The following is an 18,434-nucleotide window of genomic DNA, read 5'->3' on the forward strand; positions in this document are numbered from 1 at the left end:
AAAACAATTCTTCTAAATAGCCAAATGGCTCTGCCTTAGAGTTGTAAGAAAATATTTTCTTTGGGACCTCAGTTGTCCCTTCTTAACATTTTTTAAAGTTAACCCCTTCATTCCCAAAGGAAAAAAAACTTTGCAAATATTAATGTCTCATGTTAATGTAACAGCAGCTAAAATAGACTGCTAAGAGAGTATCTCTTTGCTAACTACTGAGAAGTAGTAACAGTAGAAAAATGTAATCCTTTCTCTCATTAAATGTGGCATATACTGTAAAACTTAAAAATGCTACAGAAAACACACTGACAGAATTAAAAACAGCAGGGTGACCTCAGGTATTGCTGGCTGCATTAGTACCCATTAACTATAAATTTGTGATTTTTGCCTAACATTTCTTTGTACAGATTCTAACAAAGTGCCACATCATTAGATACTTAAAACTGCTCTAGGTGTTTTGAAAGTTCTATATTTTCACATGGAACAAATAAACAAACAACTTTCCTATTCTTGCCAACCAAGTTTATCTGTCAACATGATGAAAATCAATTCAACAGATATTTATTGAACACATAAGATAGGAGAGAGTGGGGAAAATCAAATTACACATTGGAGGCTAGTTTCCTCAGCCTTCATCCCACAAGAACATGTCTGTGGTTTAAAAAGACGCAGGAATGGTTGGGCGCGGTGGCTCAAGCCTGTAATCCCAGCACTTTGGGAGGCCGAGATGGGCGGATCACGAGGTCAGGAGATCGAGACCATCCTGGCTAACACGGCGAAACCCCGTCTCTACTAAAAAATACAAAAAACTAGCTGGGCGAGGTGGCGGGCGCCTGTAGTCCCAGCTACTCGGGAGGCTGAGGCAGGAGAATGGCATAAACCCGGGAGGCGGAGCTTGCAGTGAGCTGAGATCCGGCCACTGCACTCCAGCCTGGGTGACAGAGCGAGACTCCGTCTCAAAAAAAAAAAAAAAAAAAAAAAAAGATGCAGGATTTTTTCCCCCCAGGGTATTGAAGAGTAATTTAGAGTTTCCTGGTGGAATTTTGCAAACTGCAAAACTGTGATTTTTTTTTTTTTTAATTTTAAGTTCCAGGATACATGTGCAGGACGTGCAGGTTTGTCACATAGGTAAACGTGTGCCATGGTGGTTTGCTGCACCTATCAACCCATTACCTAGGTATTAAGCCCCGCATGCAATAGCTAAAACTGTAATTTTTAGTCTTCAAAAAGAACATCCTAATTTTAATATAATCATTGCAAAGGGTTAAGTGAAATAAAACTAATTATGCTTCCATGCATGTTATACATTATTACAAAGAGAAAATATTAAATGGTGTTCAGGGAACACAAAGCAGTGAGAAATACAGTCATGCTTTAACTCATTAATACCAGGGATCAATAACTTCTGGAAAGGATCAGAGAGTAAATATTTAAGGCATAGAGGGTGTACAATCTCTGTCCCAAACACTCAACTCTGCCCTTGAAGCATGAAACCAGCCAGGGACAATCCATAAAAAAACAAGTATGGCTGTGTTATAATAAAATTTTATTTATGAACACTGAAATGGAAATTGCACCTAGTTTTCACATATTATGAATATTCTTCTTTTGATTTTTTTCAACATTTAAAAAAGTAAAAAGCAATCGTAGCTTGTTAATCATACATAAACCAGCAGTAGGCCAGATTTGGCCCATGGGCATTTCTGGACCAACCCCTGTTCACTACGAAGGAAGATCGCTTTCCCCAAACCTTTATTTCATGCCCACATTCCTTTCTTTCAACTAGATCACAATATTTCAAGTGTTTGGATGTGGGGTTTCTTTTTAATTTTTAAAAAACTCTACTGTGACTTTTGTTTTGTTTATCATATCTTTGACTGAAGGTGGGTTCATACTTCTCCCTAATTTCCCTTCACCGAGCTCCCTGTGAGTTGAAACTGAAAACTCCTTTCAATCTTGACTGTCCATAGTTGCTTCATTTTTTATTTAGTGTGCTATGGACCAGGCCCCTGTGCCCTCCTCTCAAGACTGAGTGAAAAGCAAGATCGATCATCTGTCACAGCATGCAATTCCCAACACCTTCAAAACAAATAAATTTGGACATTAGGGAAACCTAGGTCAGAATTATAATTTCTAACACTTGAGAGCTCTTGTCATGTGCCTTACACATACATCCCTTTCATATGTCCAATAACCCAATGTGATGGGTACTATTTGTAAATCAAAAATAAAATTCTGAGCCACCCAGCCAGCTGATGGACCCTCCCCTTGGCCAAGGATATTCCGAAGTAAACCTGAAACACTAGTTCAGGCCATGATAAGGTCAGAGGGATGGGGGCTAGACATGCCTCATTTTACTCTCCCTTCTTTGGAATTCAGACACAGCTGAGCAGTATTAACATTAAAACAGGCACCTTAAGATTGAAAGAACAGACTCTTTAAGTCTGATAAGAAATACTCCCTTCTATTGATTCTATCTGCATAATGGCACTCTTGGTCTCCATAACCCCTTGTCTTAACCCAGACATTCCCTTGTATCGAATCAGGATCTTTAGACAATAACTTAATCCTTTCAATTTACTGCCAATTAAAAAATTCCTGAATCCACCTACAACCTGGACACCCCTGTTTCCAGTTGTCCTGCCTTTCTAGACCAAGCCAATGTACAACTTACATGTATTGATCGATATCTTATGTCTCCCTAAAATGTATAAAATGAAGTTTAGCCTGACCACCTGAGACAGAATCTCGTGGGACTGTGTCACGGGCCACTTGTTGCTCATGAAAATTCAAATATTTTAAAGAATTTGACTCTTTTCATCAACATACTATTATCCCCAGTTTACAGTTCCGAAACGGAGGCACAGAACAGTTAAGTAACTTGTCTAACACCAGATAGCTAGTGAGTGACAGAAGGAGCATTCAAAACTAGACAGTATGGATCCAGGATCGTGCTTCTAACTCGACGTCATGCTGCCTCTACAGAAAATACAGTACAGCTGAGACCCACTGTCCTTGAAGCTGCCATACCTACTCTCACAGTCCTTCCTACACTTGTAGAAGATCCTCACAGGTTCTGCAAACTGCAATCCAACTACTCTGGATTCCCCATCTTCTGTGTCTGCATCCCTTCTCCCATCACTGCCTTAGCCATATCCTCTGACTCTGGCCTTGTCTCCGCCTAGACCACAATTCCCACTTCTCACCAGGCAGTGCTTCTTAAAATACACTGGAGAAATATCCAGCTGGATTCAATTCAACCACGAATCACTTTGTTGCCACTCGGTTGGCCTCAGGAACAAAATATTAGTTTGGATCCTGTTGCCAGAATAACTACCGACGTTCTTCAGCCTAGCTAAAAGCCTGACCTTCCAGGGTTACCCACCTGCCTGGGGCTGCTGCCTTTCTTTCAGAGACATCCTGGCCAGAGAGAAGGAATCTAGAGAGCAGGAGTGGCTTTCAAAAGTCTCTAAGATATCTAATTTGGGGGCATTCAATGTCCAACATAACATATGAAGAGAAAGCTTATGGGCCCAGTAAATTGAGAGTCACATGCTGGTGAAGACTTTGCCAAAAGAAAAAGCAAGCGCTTCTAGAAAGTACTTTATCCCTGAAAAAGGTAGGAGAAAAGGAAGGAAAAAAGGGATAAAGTGCTTTCTAGAAGCGCTTGCTTTTTCTTTTGGAGAAAAAAGAATAAAAAGGAACAAAGCCTCCAAGAAATATGGGACTATGTGAAAAGACCAAACCTACTTTTGACTGGTACACCTGAAAGTGATGGGGAGAATTGAACCAACTTGGAAAATACACTTCAGGATATTATCAAGGAGAATGTCCCCAACCTAGCAAGACAGGCCAACATTCAAATTCAGGAAATACAGAGAACAACACAAAGATACTCCTTGAGAAGGGCAACCCTAAGACACATAGTTATAAGATTCACCAAGGTTGAAATGAAAGAAAAACTGTTAAGGGCAGCCAGAGAGAAAGGTCAGGTTACCCACAAAGGGAAGCCCATTGGACTAAAAGCGGATCTCTCTGCAGAGACCTTACAAGCCAGAAGAGAATGGGGACCAATATTCAACATTCTTAAAGAAAAGAATTTTCATCCCAGAATTTTATATCCAGCCAAACTAAGCTTCATAAGTGAAGGAGAAATAAATTTCTTTACAGACAAGCAAATGCTGAGAGATTCTGTCTCCACCAGTCCTGCCTTACAAGAGCTCCTGAAGCAAGCACTAAATATGGAAAGGAAAAACAGGTACCAGCCACTGCAAAAACATACCAAAATGTAAAGACCATCAACACTATAAAGAAACTGCATCAACTAATGGGCAAAATAACCAACTAGCATCATAATGACAGGATCAAATTTACACATAACAATATTAACCCTAAATGTAAATGGGCTAAATGCCCCAATTAAAAGACACAGACTGGCAAATTGCATAAAGAGTCAAGACCCATCGGTGTGCTATACTCAGGAGACCCATCTCATGTGCAAAAACGCTCGTAGGCTCAAAATAAAGGGATGGAGGAAGATTTACCAAGCAAATGGAAAGGAAAAAAAAGCAGGGGTTGCAATCCTATTCTCCGATAGAACAAATTTGAAAGAAACAAAGATCAAAAAAGACAAAGAAGGGCAGTATATAATGGTAAAGAGATTGATGCAACAAGAACAGCTAACAATCCTAAATATACATGCACCTAATACAGGAGCACCCATATTCATAAAGCAAGTTCTTAGAGACCTACAAGGAGACTTAGACTCCCACACAATAATAGTGGGAGGTTTTAATATCCTGCTGTCAACACTGGACAGATCAATGAGACAGAAAATTAGCAAGGATATTCAGGACTTAAACTCAGCTCTGGACCAAGCAGACCTAATAGACATCTACAGAACTCTACACCCCAAATCAACAGAATATACATTCTTCTCAGCATCACATAGCACTTATTCTGAAACAGATCACATAATTGGAAGTAAAACACTCCTCAGCAAATGAAAAAGAACAGAAATCATAACAAACAGTCTCTCGGACAACAGGCAATCAAATTAGAACCAGAATTAAGAAACTCACTGAAAACTGCACAACTACATGGAAACTGAACAACCTGCTTCTGAATGACTACTGGGTAAATAACAAAATTAAGGCAGAAATAAAAGTTCTTTGAAACCAAAGAGAACAAAGACACAATGAACCAGAATCTCTGGGACACAGCTAAAGCAGTGTTTAGAGGGAAATTTATAGCACTAAATGCCCACAGGAGAAAATGGAAGTATCTAAAATCGACACCCTAACAACTCAATTTAAAGAACTAGAGAAGCAAGAGCAAACAAATTCAAAAGCTAGCATAAGACAAGAAACAACTAAGATCAGAGCAGAACTGAAGGAGATAGAGACAAGAAAAATCCTTCAAGAAAAAAATCAGTGAATCCAGGAGCTGGTTTTTTGAAAAGATTAACAAAATAGATAGACCACTAACCAGACTAATAAATAAGAAAATAGAATCAAATAGACACAATAAAAAATGATAAAGGGGAGATCACCACTGATCCCACAGAAATACAAATCCCATCAGAGAATACTATAAATACCTCTACACAAGTAAACTAGAAAATCTAGAATAAATGGATAAATTCCTGGACACATACACCCTCCCAAGACTAAACCAGGAAGAAGTTGAATTCCTGAATAGATCAATAACAAGCTCTGAAATTGAGGCAGTAATTAATAGCCTACCAACCAAAAAAATGCCTATGACCAGGCAGATTCACAGCCAAATTCTAACAGAGGTACAAAGAGGAGCTGGCAGCATTTCTTCTAAAACTATTCCAAACAATAGAAAAACAGGGACTCCTCCCTAACTCATTTTATGAGGCCAGCATCATCCTGATACCAAAACCTGGCAGAGACACAACAAAAAAAGAAAATTTCAGGCCAATATCCCTGATGAACATTGATGCAAATTTCCTCAATAAAATACTGGCAAACCAAATCCAGCAGCACATTAAAAAGCTTATCCACCACAATCAAGTTGGCTTCATCCCTAGGATGCAAGGCTGGTTCAACATACGCAAATCGATAAACATAATCCATCACATAAACAGAACCAATGACAAAAACTAAATGATTATCTCAGTAGATGCAGAAAAGGCCTTGGATAAAATTCAACACCCCTACATGCTAAAACGTCTCAATAAATTAGGTATTGATGGAACATATCTCAAAATATGACAAACCCACAGCCAATATCATACTGAATGGGCAAAAGCTAGAAGCATTCCCTTTGAAAACCAGCACAAGACAAAGATACCCTCTCTCACCACTTCTATTCATTATAGTATTGGAAGTTCTGGCCAAGGCAATCAGGCAAGAGACAGAAATAAAGTGTATTCAAATAGGAAAAGAGGAAATCAAATTACCTCTGTTTGCAGATGACATGATTGTATATTTAGAAAACCCCATTGTCTCAGCCCAAAATCTCCTTAAGCTGATAAACAACTTCAGCAAAGTCTCAGGATACAAAATCAATGTGCAAAAATCACAAGCATTCCTATACACCGATAATAGACAGAGAGCCAAATCATGAGTGAACTCCCACTCACAATTGCTACATAGAGAATAAAATACTTAGAAATGCAATTTACAAGGGATGTGAAGGACGTCTTCAAGGAGAACTACAAACCACTGCTCAAGGAAATAAGAGAGGACACAAACAAATGAAAAAACTTTCCATGCTGATGCATAGGAAGAATCAATATCGTGAAAATGGCCATACTGCCCAAGGTAATTTATAGATTCAACGCTATTCCCATCAAGCTACCATTGACTTGCTTCATAGAATTGGAAAAAACTACTTTAAATTTCATATAGAACCAAAAAAGAGCCCATATAGCCAAGACAATTCTAAGCAAAAGGAACAAAGCTGAAGGCTTCACACTACCTGACTTCAAACTACACACTACACGGCTACAGTAACCACAACAGCATGGTACTGGTACCAAAACAGAGATAAAGACCAATGGAACAGAACAGGGGCCTCAGAAATAACACCACACATCTACAACCATCTGATCTTTGACAAACCTGACAAAAACAAGAAATGGGGAAAGGATTCCCTACTTAACAAGTGGTGTTGGGAAAACAGGCTAGCCATATGCAGAAAACTGAAACTGAACCCCTTCTTTACACCTTATACAAAAATTAACTCAAGATGGATTAAAGACTTAAATGTTAGACCTAAAACCATAAAAACTCTAGAAGGAAACCTAGGCAATACCATTCAGGACATAGGCATGGGCAAAGACTTCATCACTAAAACACCAACAGCAAGGGCAACAAAAGCCAAAAAAGACAAATGGGATCTGATTAAAGTAAAGAGCTTTTGCACAGCAAAAGAAACTATCATCAGAGTGAACCAGCAAACTACAGAATGGGGAAAATTTTTGCAATCTATCCATCTGACAAAGGACTAATATCCAGAATCTACAAGGAACATAAACAAATTTACAAGAAAAAAAAAACAACCCCATCAAAAAGTGGCAAAGGATATGAACAGACACTTTTCAACAGAAGACATCTGGCCAGGCACAGTGGCTCATGCCTGTAATCCCAGCACTTTAGGAGCCTGAGGCAGGCAGATCACAAAGTCAGGAGTTTGAGACCACCATGGCCAATGTGGTGAAACCCTGTCTCTATTAAAAATACAAAACTTAGCTGGGCGTGGTGGTGGGCACTTATAATCCCAGCTACTCGGGAGGCTGAGGCAGGAGAATCACTTGAAACTGGAAGGTGGAGGTTGCAGTGAGCCGAGATTGTGCCACTGCACTCCAGCCTGGACAAAAGAGCAAAACTCCATCTCAAAAAAAAAAGAAAAAGAAAAAAGAAAAGAAAAGAAAAAAAGAAGACATTTATGCAGCCAACAAACATGAAAAAAAAAAAAAAACTCATCATCACTGGTCATTAGAGAAATGCAAATCAAAACCACAATGAGATACCATCTCATGCCAGTTAGAATGGCAATCATTAAAAAGTCAGGAAAGAACAGGTGCTGGAGAGGATGTGGAGAAACAGGAATGCTTTTACACTTCAATCATTGTGGAAGACAGTGTGGCGATTCCTCAAGGATCTAGAACTAGAAATACCATTTGACCCAGCAATCCCATGACTGGGTATATACCCAAAGGATTATAAATCATTCTGCTATAACGACACATGCACATGTATGTTTATTGCAGCACTATTCACAGTAGCAAAGACTTGGAACCAACCCAAATGTCCATCAGTGTTAGACTGGATAAAGAAAACGTGGCAATGTATAGGCAGGGCGCGGTGGCTCACGCCTGTAATCCCAGCACTTTGGGAGGCCAAGGAGGGCAGATCACCCAAAATCCGGAGTTCGAGATCAGCCTGACCAACAGGAAGAAACCCTGTCTCTACTAAAAATACAAAATATTAGCCAGGCATGGTAGCACATGGCTATAATTACAGCTACTCAGGAGGCTGAGACAGGAGAACTGCTTGAACCCAGAAGGCAGAGGTTGCAGTGAGCCAAGATCGTGACATTGCACTCCAGCCTGGGCAACAAAGTGAAACTCCATCTCAAAAAAAAAAAAAAGAAAAAAAAAGAAAGAAAATGTGGCACATATACTCCACAGAATACTATGCAGCCATAAAAAAGAATGAGTTCATGGGACATGAGTGAAGCTAGAAACCATAATTCTCAGCAAACTAACACAGAACAGGAAACCAAACACCACATGTTCTCACTGATAAGTGGGAGTTGAACAATGAAAGCATATGGGCACGGGGAGGAGAACATCACACACTGGGCCTGTTGGGGGTGGGGCTAGGGGAGGGATAACATTAGGAGAAATACCTAATGTAGATCATGGGTTGACGGGTGCAGCAAACCACCAGGGCACATGTATACCTATGTAACAAACCTGCACGTTCTTGCACATGTATCCCGGAACTTAAAATATAATAATAATAAATAACAAATAATGAGATGGTTTACTTTGGAGTTTCAGGAAGCAAATACAATGGATGAAAAAATAGCTTTTAAAAAAATATCATAAACACTAGTTTTCAAGTTTTATGGTCATTTAAATTTAAGTTTCTAAAAGTGCTTTGACAATCATAGGTGTCCATGTAAAAATTTATTAATGTTATACTAAATATCAGTTTACAATTTTAGAAGAGCTATATATTTTAGAAAACATCCCATATAAGACATAAAAATTTATAATGTAAAAAAAGAAAAAAGAAAAAAGAAAGTCACTGCCATATTTACGGTGTAAAATAAACTTTCCTTCTAGAAGTAAAGAAATTATTTTGCTACATGATTGGTAGCTGGGTAATGATTGGTTAAACATGTCTGTGCTTGGTAACTTTTTACTTTGTTTAGCAGACTGAATGGTGACAATACTGTACTCAATTTGAAAATTTACCTGTTGAAATCAGGCCAAGCGCTAGGCCTCGGCGATCGTCAAAATACTGGCACGTAATGGTCACTGTTGCAGTGTATAATAAACCACATCCAAGACCTAAGCATGAGAAGACATTGCATAAATTAAGACACTGCATTACATCAATGCAAGAGAAAAAAGGAAAAACAAGTATGCCCAATAGGGCATTCCATTATTCACTGGCTAAAACTGTTATAAGTACAGACTCCTAGATTCCTTCCATGTGTGTAGCCCCAATAGACACCATTGGGCAGCCTCATTTTTCACCCCATACCCTAGATCAGGATCAAGTAAAAAAGCATCCAATGTCTAAAGCACGAATGAATAATGCCAATGTAAATTAAGACATTATGGAGAGAGAGAAAAAATGGCTAAATTCACATACAAAACAGCAAATTTGATCAAGTTTGCCCCTTAGAGATCTATGCCTCTTCCAAGTCGTTGCCCCCAGCTCAGTGTTCTTCTTCTAAGTCCTCTAAACAACTTTTTAAAATATACTTGATCACTCAAAGCTATTTTGTTACAGTTTAGCCTGCACAACCCAGTCTGCAACATGAAGGCCCTGTGGGGTTCTTATATCATCTCACCACAGTGAAATTTATATCTGTAAGTCTTCGTCTTTTAGAGGTGCATATTACCTTATTTAGAAGTAAAATGTAGTAATGTCTTTACTTTAAAATACTTTCACCAAAAAAAGGAAGCACATACAACAAAACACTAACAACTATGGTTGTTTGCTATACTATTCACTTTTCTGTAAATTTGAAATTATTTTATAATTAACAACAAAAAAGTTACAACTAAATTTCTGTTCCTGAATCACAAGGGTAATATTTATCTCCAGATAATCTCCAAGGCTCTTGTTTGCTGGCTTAGTATTTTCTTCCCTTTTAAGAATCTGACAACCCCAGTTTGTTTTTCATATAACTCTCCTTTGGCCCTCAGTCATTTACTTTATGCCTTTCTTCCACAACATTATCTGTTCTTGAGGATCACTCTAAAACAACACAAGAGCCATAGTCTAACAACCGAATTTTAACTATGGCCTATTACGTGAATTATTAAGGTCATTTTCATTACTTAAAATAGCCACCTGGACTATGATTTAAATGAATACATGAGGTTTAACAAATACACTGCATAAACATTTTAGGAAATCAGCACTTAACCCACGACTCAGATGATCATCCATGATTGCATACAGTCTTATTAATGAAATAAGAGAGATTAAAACAATTAGACTTTAAATAACCCTTTAAAAATAGAGTGCCCTTTGATGTCATTTATGGGGAAAAAATACTTTCAAAATCTAAGGCATGAGTTGGATTAATTTATACAGTTGTCATTACTACACAGAGGACATTTCAGAACATGAAATAAGAACTGTTTCTAACCAATCAATTTTGTGAAGCCAATAACTGTCACCCTTAACTAAGACTATTTCTGAAAGCCTTTGGAGGGGGCTTTATTGTAAATAATGCAAATTTACATTTGCATTATTCATTCATGTTTTCTGTGATTTCATTGTCAGAGCTGTGTCAAAGGTTAAGCATCGAAGACATGAAAAAAAAGACATTTCAGATTACTAAGTGTCAATGCCAAAAAAGTTGAAACAGCAACTTTTAAACTTTAAATCTTATACTAAAATGAATTTTTAAAAATGATTTGAAAGTCTTAGGGTTCAGATAAGATTACTTCACTTTTTTTTAACGTACCAGAAATCTGAAATGCATTTACTTTAAATTTGTCAGAAAGCAAAAGTTGAGGCCAGACACGGTGGCTCATGCCTGTAATCCCTGCAGTTTGGGAGGCTGAGGTGGGAGGATCACTTGAGGTCAGGAGTTTGAGACAAGCCTGGCCAATATGGCAAAACCCTATCTCTACTAAAAATACAAAAAAATTAGCCAGGCACCCAATGGCACACACCTGTAGTCTCAACTACTCAGGAGGCTGAGGCAAGAGAATCATTTGAACTCTGGAGGTGGAGGTTCCAGCAAGCTGAGATCGTGCCATTGCACTCCAGCCTAGGCAACAGAGTGAGACTCTGTCTCAAAAAAAAAAAAAAAAAAAGAAAGAAAGAAAAGGTGGCATGATTTACACTCTTAATCTGCATCAGGACAACCTTAAACCAGTAGCTGTTAAAGAGAAGTCTGTGTACCTACAGTCCCTAAGATCTTTCATGAAGTTAGTCAAGTCAAAACTATTTTTATAATAATACTGAGATGTTCTCCGCTCTTTTCACTATGTTCACATTTATGCTGATGGTGCAAAAGAGATGGTGAGTAAAACTGCAAAAAGCCTACCACAAACTAAGGTATTCCTAAGGAACTTGACACTTTATAGGCTTCACCACCACACCCTCACAGTCAAAACAAACACATTTGCTTTCAGTGCTTCACCTGAATTACAATAATTGCTGCGAGGATAAGCACTTACACAATTGTTTTATAGCTAGCTAAAATAACCACTTTTAAAATAGAACATCGTTTTATTTGAAACAATGTCTGACAGACAAACTACGGTTATTTAACCTTGGGTGTCTGGCCGATATTTTCTTGGCAATGAACCAATGCTGGGAAACAACTGGCAGTAATTGTTACCAATGATAAAATTAATGTTTTCCAGCAAAAAAACAAAAAACAAAAACAAAAACAAAAACCAGAATTTTGGAAAACTTGTATCTGTCACTATGCATTTGACAGCTTCCCAATTCATAAAGATTTCTGATGAGCTTTTGGTAATATTAACCAAAGTGATGTTTTACAATAAAATGTGTTAACATTTTTAAGTTCTTGCATAACTCAGCAAATCAATATTTTTCAAATAGCCAATGCATGAAGCTACAAAGTTAGGTTTGAGTAAAGATCTATTCAAAGCACGGAATAAACAAATGGATTTCCTATAACAGAGTATGAAAAGTATACTGATACAGTAGCAGGTTCATCATTGCAATTAATCCTTAGGAAACTATCACTTACCAAGTTTCGGTAGAGGAATATCTATAATTACCTATAAAGGCTATTCAACACTCTTCCCTTTTCTAATTACATCTTTGTGTGTGAGACCAGATTTTCTTCATATACACTTCAATCAAGAAGCATATTGTAACATATTGAGTACAGAAGTAGATAGGAGAATATAGCTGCCTTCTATGAAACCAGACATTAAAGAGATTTGCAAACATGTAAGACAATGGCACTCTTTTCACCAAATTTTGTTTGCTTTGGAAAACAGTTATTTTTCATAATAAATATAATATTTATGTTAACATGTACTAGATTTGTTATTTTGAAATGAATAGCTAAATATTTGTAAATGTTGTATCTCTTAATACAGTACATTTTAATAGACTAAATCTAAGTATAATATTCATAATCAAAAGTTTCTTGGTATCTTAAATAAAAGAATATAAAGGGCCCCAAGATCAGTTTGGAAACCACTGCCTTAAAGCATTCCTTGGCCTCCAACCAGTTTGGATCAGACCCCTGCCAGTGAAAAAATTCTGTGTACCAACCTCCAGTAAAAGTATAACAATTTTAAAATTAAATACTTGTACTACTGACAATTCACAGCATCAGTATTAGTAAGGCATAGTTGTTTCCCTTTCTTTAAATGGTAAAAACTAAATATATTTACATGTTGCAACATTTCATTTCCACACTTTACCTTCCATTTCACACACTGGAGACACAACTTCAGAGTCCTCTTTCCCCTCATCTCCTCTCATCAAACCAGACATCAAGCTCTTTTTCACACCCATGGCCTAAATTGTCAACCTCAGTCTCTCTCTGCACTAACACTGCCTCAGTTCATCTCCTCATCTTTTTTTTTTTTTTTTTTTGTCTCATCTAAGGCCTCCTAATAGCTGTCTCAGCCTTCAGTACCTTTCCCACCAATCTGTCTTCTAAACTGTTGTCATACAGTTCTCATCATGTCATACTACTGCAATAAAGACCACATAAAACGGTTAGCATCTGGCCTCTGTTACACACCATGCTTTGACATATTTACAACTCCTCACACCATCTGTGCATTCCTTAACAAATGTATATAAAAAGACTGCTGTTTAGCCATTCTATCTTGCTTCTCTGAGTACTTAGGCTACCGAAAGGTCCCCCTCACACCATCCCCACTCCCCTTCTAACCGTATTCACTTGAACCACTTCCTGCCTGTTCTTCAAGACTCAGCTTAAGCATAAATTAAGCATGAAGCCTCCACCGTGTCTCCCCTGCACACGCACATACATTGGCTTCATCACTGCACTTATTGTGCTGTGCTATAAGTTACATATTTTCAAGTCTATTCCTCCAACTAGACAATTGGTTGTGTGGCTTTGGCAAAGTCATTTAAACTTGAATTCCTAGTTTCTTTATCTGTAAAACAATCTCGTAAGATAGTTGTACAAATTAAGAGACATAAAAAAATGTAAAGATGTAGTTTCTGCCCCTACACTATCATGAGTACTAAAAAATATCCATTATATTGGTATACTTTTTTCATTTTCACCTGAGTATTATGGCATTATGTAGATACTGCCTCAGACTACATTAAAAAAATCATAGTACCTTATTATACCTGTATATCCATGACACTTAAAGATTATCTTCAATTATACAACAATTTTGAAAGAGGGGGCTTGTAAATCTCTATTTCTGCTAAAGCGAATATACAGGAAATGCCCTTTATCTCATTTGGCAGAATTACAGTAAGAGAATCAGACTGTCTACAAACATGTTTCTTTTCCCTCCCCACTCTCAGTGGACTACGCAGATATTACCAAAAAAGGGCAGTGGCAGGAGGTGGGGGGGGAAGAAAATGGAATTCTTCCAAAAATCAGGAAGGGAATAATAAGAAAACCATAATAAGGTAGCTAAATAACAATATATTCTAAAGAAAAGAGAATACAAGGAATTGATTTTGAGTTGTGCTTTTCAGAAAAGCAAAGAGAAATTATTAGAAAGAGGCTTGAGCAAATCATTACAGGCACATTTCCTGCACCGCCACCTCCTACCCACCTAATTTTCATCTCCCACTGTATTGCTTTTTCCCCGGTTTAGTAATTTTATTGAGAAAACAGGAGCCTCAATTACCAGATTTGGCCTTGTGGCTTACAATCACTTGCCAATCCATAAAGATTTCTAATGAACTTGTTGGTAATATTAACCAAAGTGATGTTTTACAATGAAATGTGTTAACATTTTTAAGTTCTTGCATAACTCAGCAAACCAATGTTTTTCAAATAGACAACGCATGATGCTACAAAATCAGGTTTGAATGAAGATCTATTTAAAGTACAGAATAAACAGAGGCCGGGTACAGTGGCTCACGCCTGTAATCCCAACACTTTGGGAGCCCAAGACTGCGGATCACCCGAGGTCAGGAGCTTAAGACCAGGCTGGCCAACATGGCAAAACTCATCTCTACTAAAAATACAAAAATGAGTCAGGTGTGGTGGCATGCTCCTGTAATCCCAGCTTCCTCGGGAGGCTGAGGCAGGAGAATCGCTTGAACCCCTGAGGTGGAAGTTGCAGTGAGACTCCATCTCAAAAAAACAACAACAAAAACAAAGTACAGAATAAACACATGAATTTACAGAGTACAAAAGCTATACTGATATGGTATCAGGTTCCTCATTGCAATTAATCCTGCAATCTGACAAGTTGGTACAGGTTTTCATTTGAGCTACAAAAACCTAAACAAAAGAGCATCATGTTTTCAAATTGTTAGTTTTGAAAAAATCAATTAAATGGTAAAACAGAATTATATCATTTAATACACTTTAGTATTCTTTTGACATTTTAGGTTGTAATATCCAAAATAACTTTAATTTCTTTTTCTATATTTTTAAATCTCTTACACAAATATGTCTGATTCAATAGAGCTTCTTCAGTAGCCAAAAACTACTGCTGTATGGGTCAGAAAGGAATTTAAGGAGAAAGGAACAAATATGTATTAAACATCTGTTTGCCTCTTTATAAACATTATCTCATGAATAGTCACAATACCTCCATGAACTCATATCAGTGCCATTTTATAAAAAATAAAAATGGAAGCTCAGAGAGGCTGAATAATTTTTCAGGGTCATAAAACAAATGATAATGGTTTATGCTAGCTAACATTCATTGCATTATGTCACTCATCTTCACAAACTCTTATAAGATGGGTGCCATTATTATGCTCAGTTTAAAAATGAGAAAACAGTAGTTACAAAACATGTTTACAGTCACACAGCTGGCAAGTGGATAAAAGAAGGTTAACCCACATGGTCCAACCCCAGAGCCTGCCTGCTAGTCAGTGTCTGATCTTTCCCTTGATCACATTGTCTAGCTTAAGAGGCCATCTAGCTCATTAAAGACAAATGAAAGTCTTTAGGATATGATTCTGCACAGAATTGCATCTTATAAATGTTACCATGAGACTGAACCCTTCTTATTTTTCTAAAGAGCTCATGATACAGGAATAAGATGTTAGACTGTGTAATAATTTCCTGTCACTTTCTTTTCTATTTGATACTCTACTTCAAATGGTAACAGAATGAAAGTGCCAGTGTTCATTATTATCTCATTTATTTATCCCACAAACATTCCATGAGCCCTATACTATGAGCCTACTGATGAAATAAAACTGTGAAGAAATCAACGATGATGGTAAATATTAATAATTTGCCAGCAAGCAGTAACTCACAGGTCCCCAATAATTACTGTGGTGAGAGATATTTTTATTAATTGAAATCTAACTCAACTCTTTATTGTTATCTTGCTTATCATTTAGTCCTCACAAGACCCATCTGAGGTGGGTTTCTTAGGCTGCTTTCACAGATGCGGGAGGGTACAGCCATTCATGGAGATGAAGGAGCTTGCTCAAACTCACAGAACCTTTGTCTGCTGACCTGAAGTCCAGTGCTCCCTCCATGAGCTGACAGTTTCCTCTTAGTCACTGAGAATCAGAACCTATTGCCAAATCAGAGTTATATACCTCCTCAGACTTGAGCCTGTTTTCTGACCCAGAATCCACTAACTGAAGGAAAGGCCAGGACTCTAGGAGGAGGGACATTGCCACAAACATGATGACAAGTTTGTACATATGGAATGATTACCTGAGTCTTTCCCCAAAGAGAACTATGGCCATCTATTTAAGTAACTGTACACTGAGGAAAGTGAAATACATTTTAAACATTGTTGTCAGAGACATGAAGAGTCTGCATGGCTTCCCCTTAAAGTGGGCTTACATGGGGCAGGTAATATATGGGATTATGACCCAACTGCTCAGCCAATGGTCCTTTCCCCAGTCCCTGATATTTAATTATAGCACATATATGCAACAGCTGGTAGAACTCCCTACATTGTTCTGTGGTCCCTTGGCCAAAGCAATAAGAGTTATCATTCCCTACAACACCATCATAGTGAGGAAAGCCAAGTGAAAGCCCTGTAACTCCACCATCAGCAGCAGCAGTCAAAAGTGTAAGCCAAATCCCATATAAATGGACGGACTACTGAGTGTCAGACTGAGCGTCTCTAAGTATCAGACCAAGTCTTCTAGCTTTGTTAATTTAGTTAGTAATATTTTTACTTCTCTGAGTTTCACTTTCCTTCTCTGTAAAATGGGTTCTTGTGAAGAGGAAATGAGATCATATAAAGCATTTAGCACAGTCCCTAGCATACGATAAGTACTCAGAGAATATTAGTTGCTACATTTTCTATTATTTATTATTGGGGAAATATTTCCAGGCAGAAAAGAGGAATATCGGTAGTCAACAAAATTAGCTCCTTTGAGGCATTAAGAAGAAACTTGAAAGCTGGAGGCCATCTTTTTCTAAGTCTCTACCAACAGCTTCTAGAAATACCAAGTCTGGTGATTTTTAACACTGAACAGAATTAGTGTAATGACATGATAAGGATATCTTCCCAAATTTTCTTTACTCTAAGGTCCTGAGCCTCCTATACTTTCCTCCCCTGTAACCAGTATCATCCCACCACTCAGCTTTCTTCACTCATGTCTTATCTCTAAAAAAAAAAAATAATACTAATACATGCTTTCAAATCTACTTTTTACTTGTGCTGTGCCTTTTCACTTGGGCCCACAGCAACAGATGCTATGGAATGCAAACAGCTGTTTGTGAACACAAACAGCTCGAAAGAATCATGCTTGACTGCCCAATAGGAAAAGAGCCACTTCATAATTTAGTGAGAAGTGACAGATGTCCATAACATCCAAGTTTTGTGTTCCCCTCTCACTTTTCCCGTATGTGCTATAGAGAGACAAGGGCTGAGATGAAAAACTTCCCTGTGCCTTGCAAGGAGATAGAGTAGGGATTGCTTGTTCTCTCAAACATTTGGATTCACTGTGCAGGTTTTTTTTTTTACTAAAGCAACAATTTTTGGAGAAGTGGTTATTGAAAGTAAATTACTAGTGAGCATTTTCACTCCTTTACATTAACTGGATCATAAACCTGGCACTGGTGAATCGATATGTATCTCTTGAAGGTTAGGAAAGTCATAGTGACGAGGTTCCTTACCCACAACAATGCCATAGGAAAAAAACAGAAAGTAGATATTGGGAGCAAAACTGCTCAACATCAGGCCTCCAGCCACCATGAAGCCACTGAAGATTGTGACGGGTCTTGCTCCAAAAGATGAGACACAGAGACTGCAGACAGGACCTAAAAAAAGAAGTGAAACCTTCACTTATTATCATATGATCCATCCGTCGTAAGTTCAAAATGATTCTTTCCATCATAAAACAACAAAAATAAACATGCACTGAGTATTTATGCTATGCAGACACTATATAAGGCAGCTCATGTGAACAATCTCATCTCATTTTAATCTTACTGCAGCCCTGGGAGGTGGATACTATTGTTAGTCTCATTCTTTTTGATAATGAAATTAAAGGATAAGATCACATAGGTAAAATGGAGGTTCTGGAGTCAGATTTTATTCAAATTCTAGCCCTACTACTTGGTAGATG

At 37.8% G+C, this 18,434-nt stretch overlaps 1 protein-coding gene across 3 annotated transcripts in view; it reads right to left on the reverse strand.

Annotated features, from left to right (window-relative positions):
• The window catches only part of LOC105466187 (solute carrier family 16 member 9), a 58,786-nt gene that overhangs the window by 5,472 nt on the left and 34,880 nt on the right, over positions 1-18,434 (reverse strand). For all 3 annotated transcript variants that reach the window (XM_011715211.3, XM_011715212.3, XM_011715214.3), the window contains exons 3-4: positions 17,983-18,126; positions 9,449-9,544 (exon numbers count right to left, since the gene is read on the reverse strand). In XM_011715211.3, the coding sequence (XP_011713513.1) occupies positions 9,449-9,544; positions 17,983-18,126 (240 nt within the window). The remainder of the gene's footprint in view (positions 1-9,448; positions 9,545-17,982; positions 18,127-18,434) is intronic.

Source organism: Macaca nemestrina, chromosome 9 (genome assembly GCF_043159975.1).
Source record: "Macaca nemestrina isolate mMacNem1 chromosome 9, mMacNem.hap1, whole genome shotgun sequence".
NCBI lineage: Eukaryota > Metazoa > Chordata > Mammalia > Primates > Cercopithecidae > Macaca > Macaca nemestrina.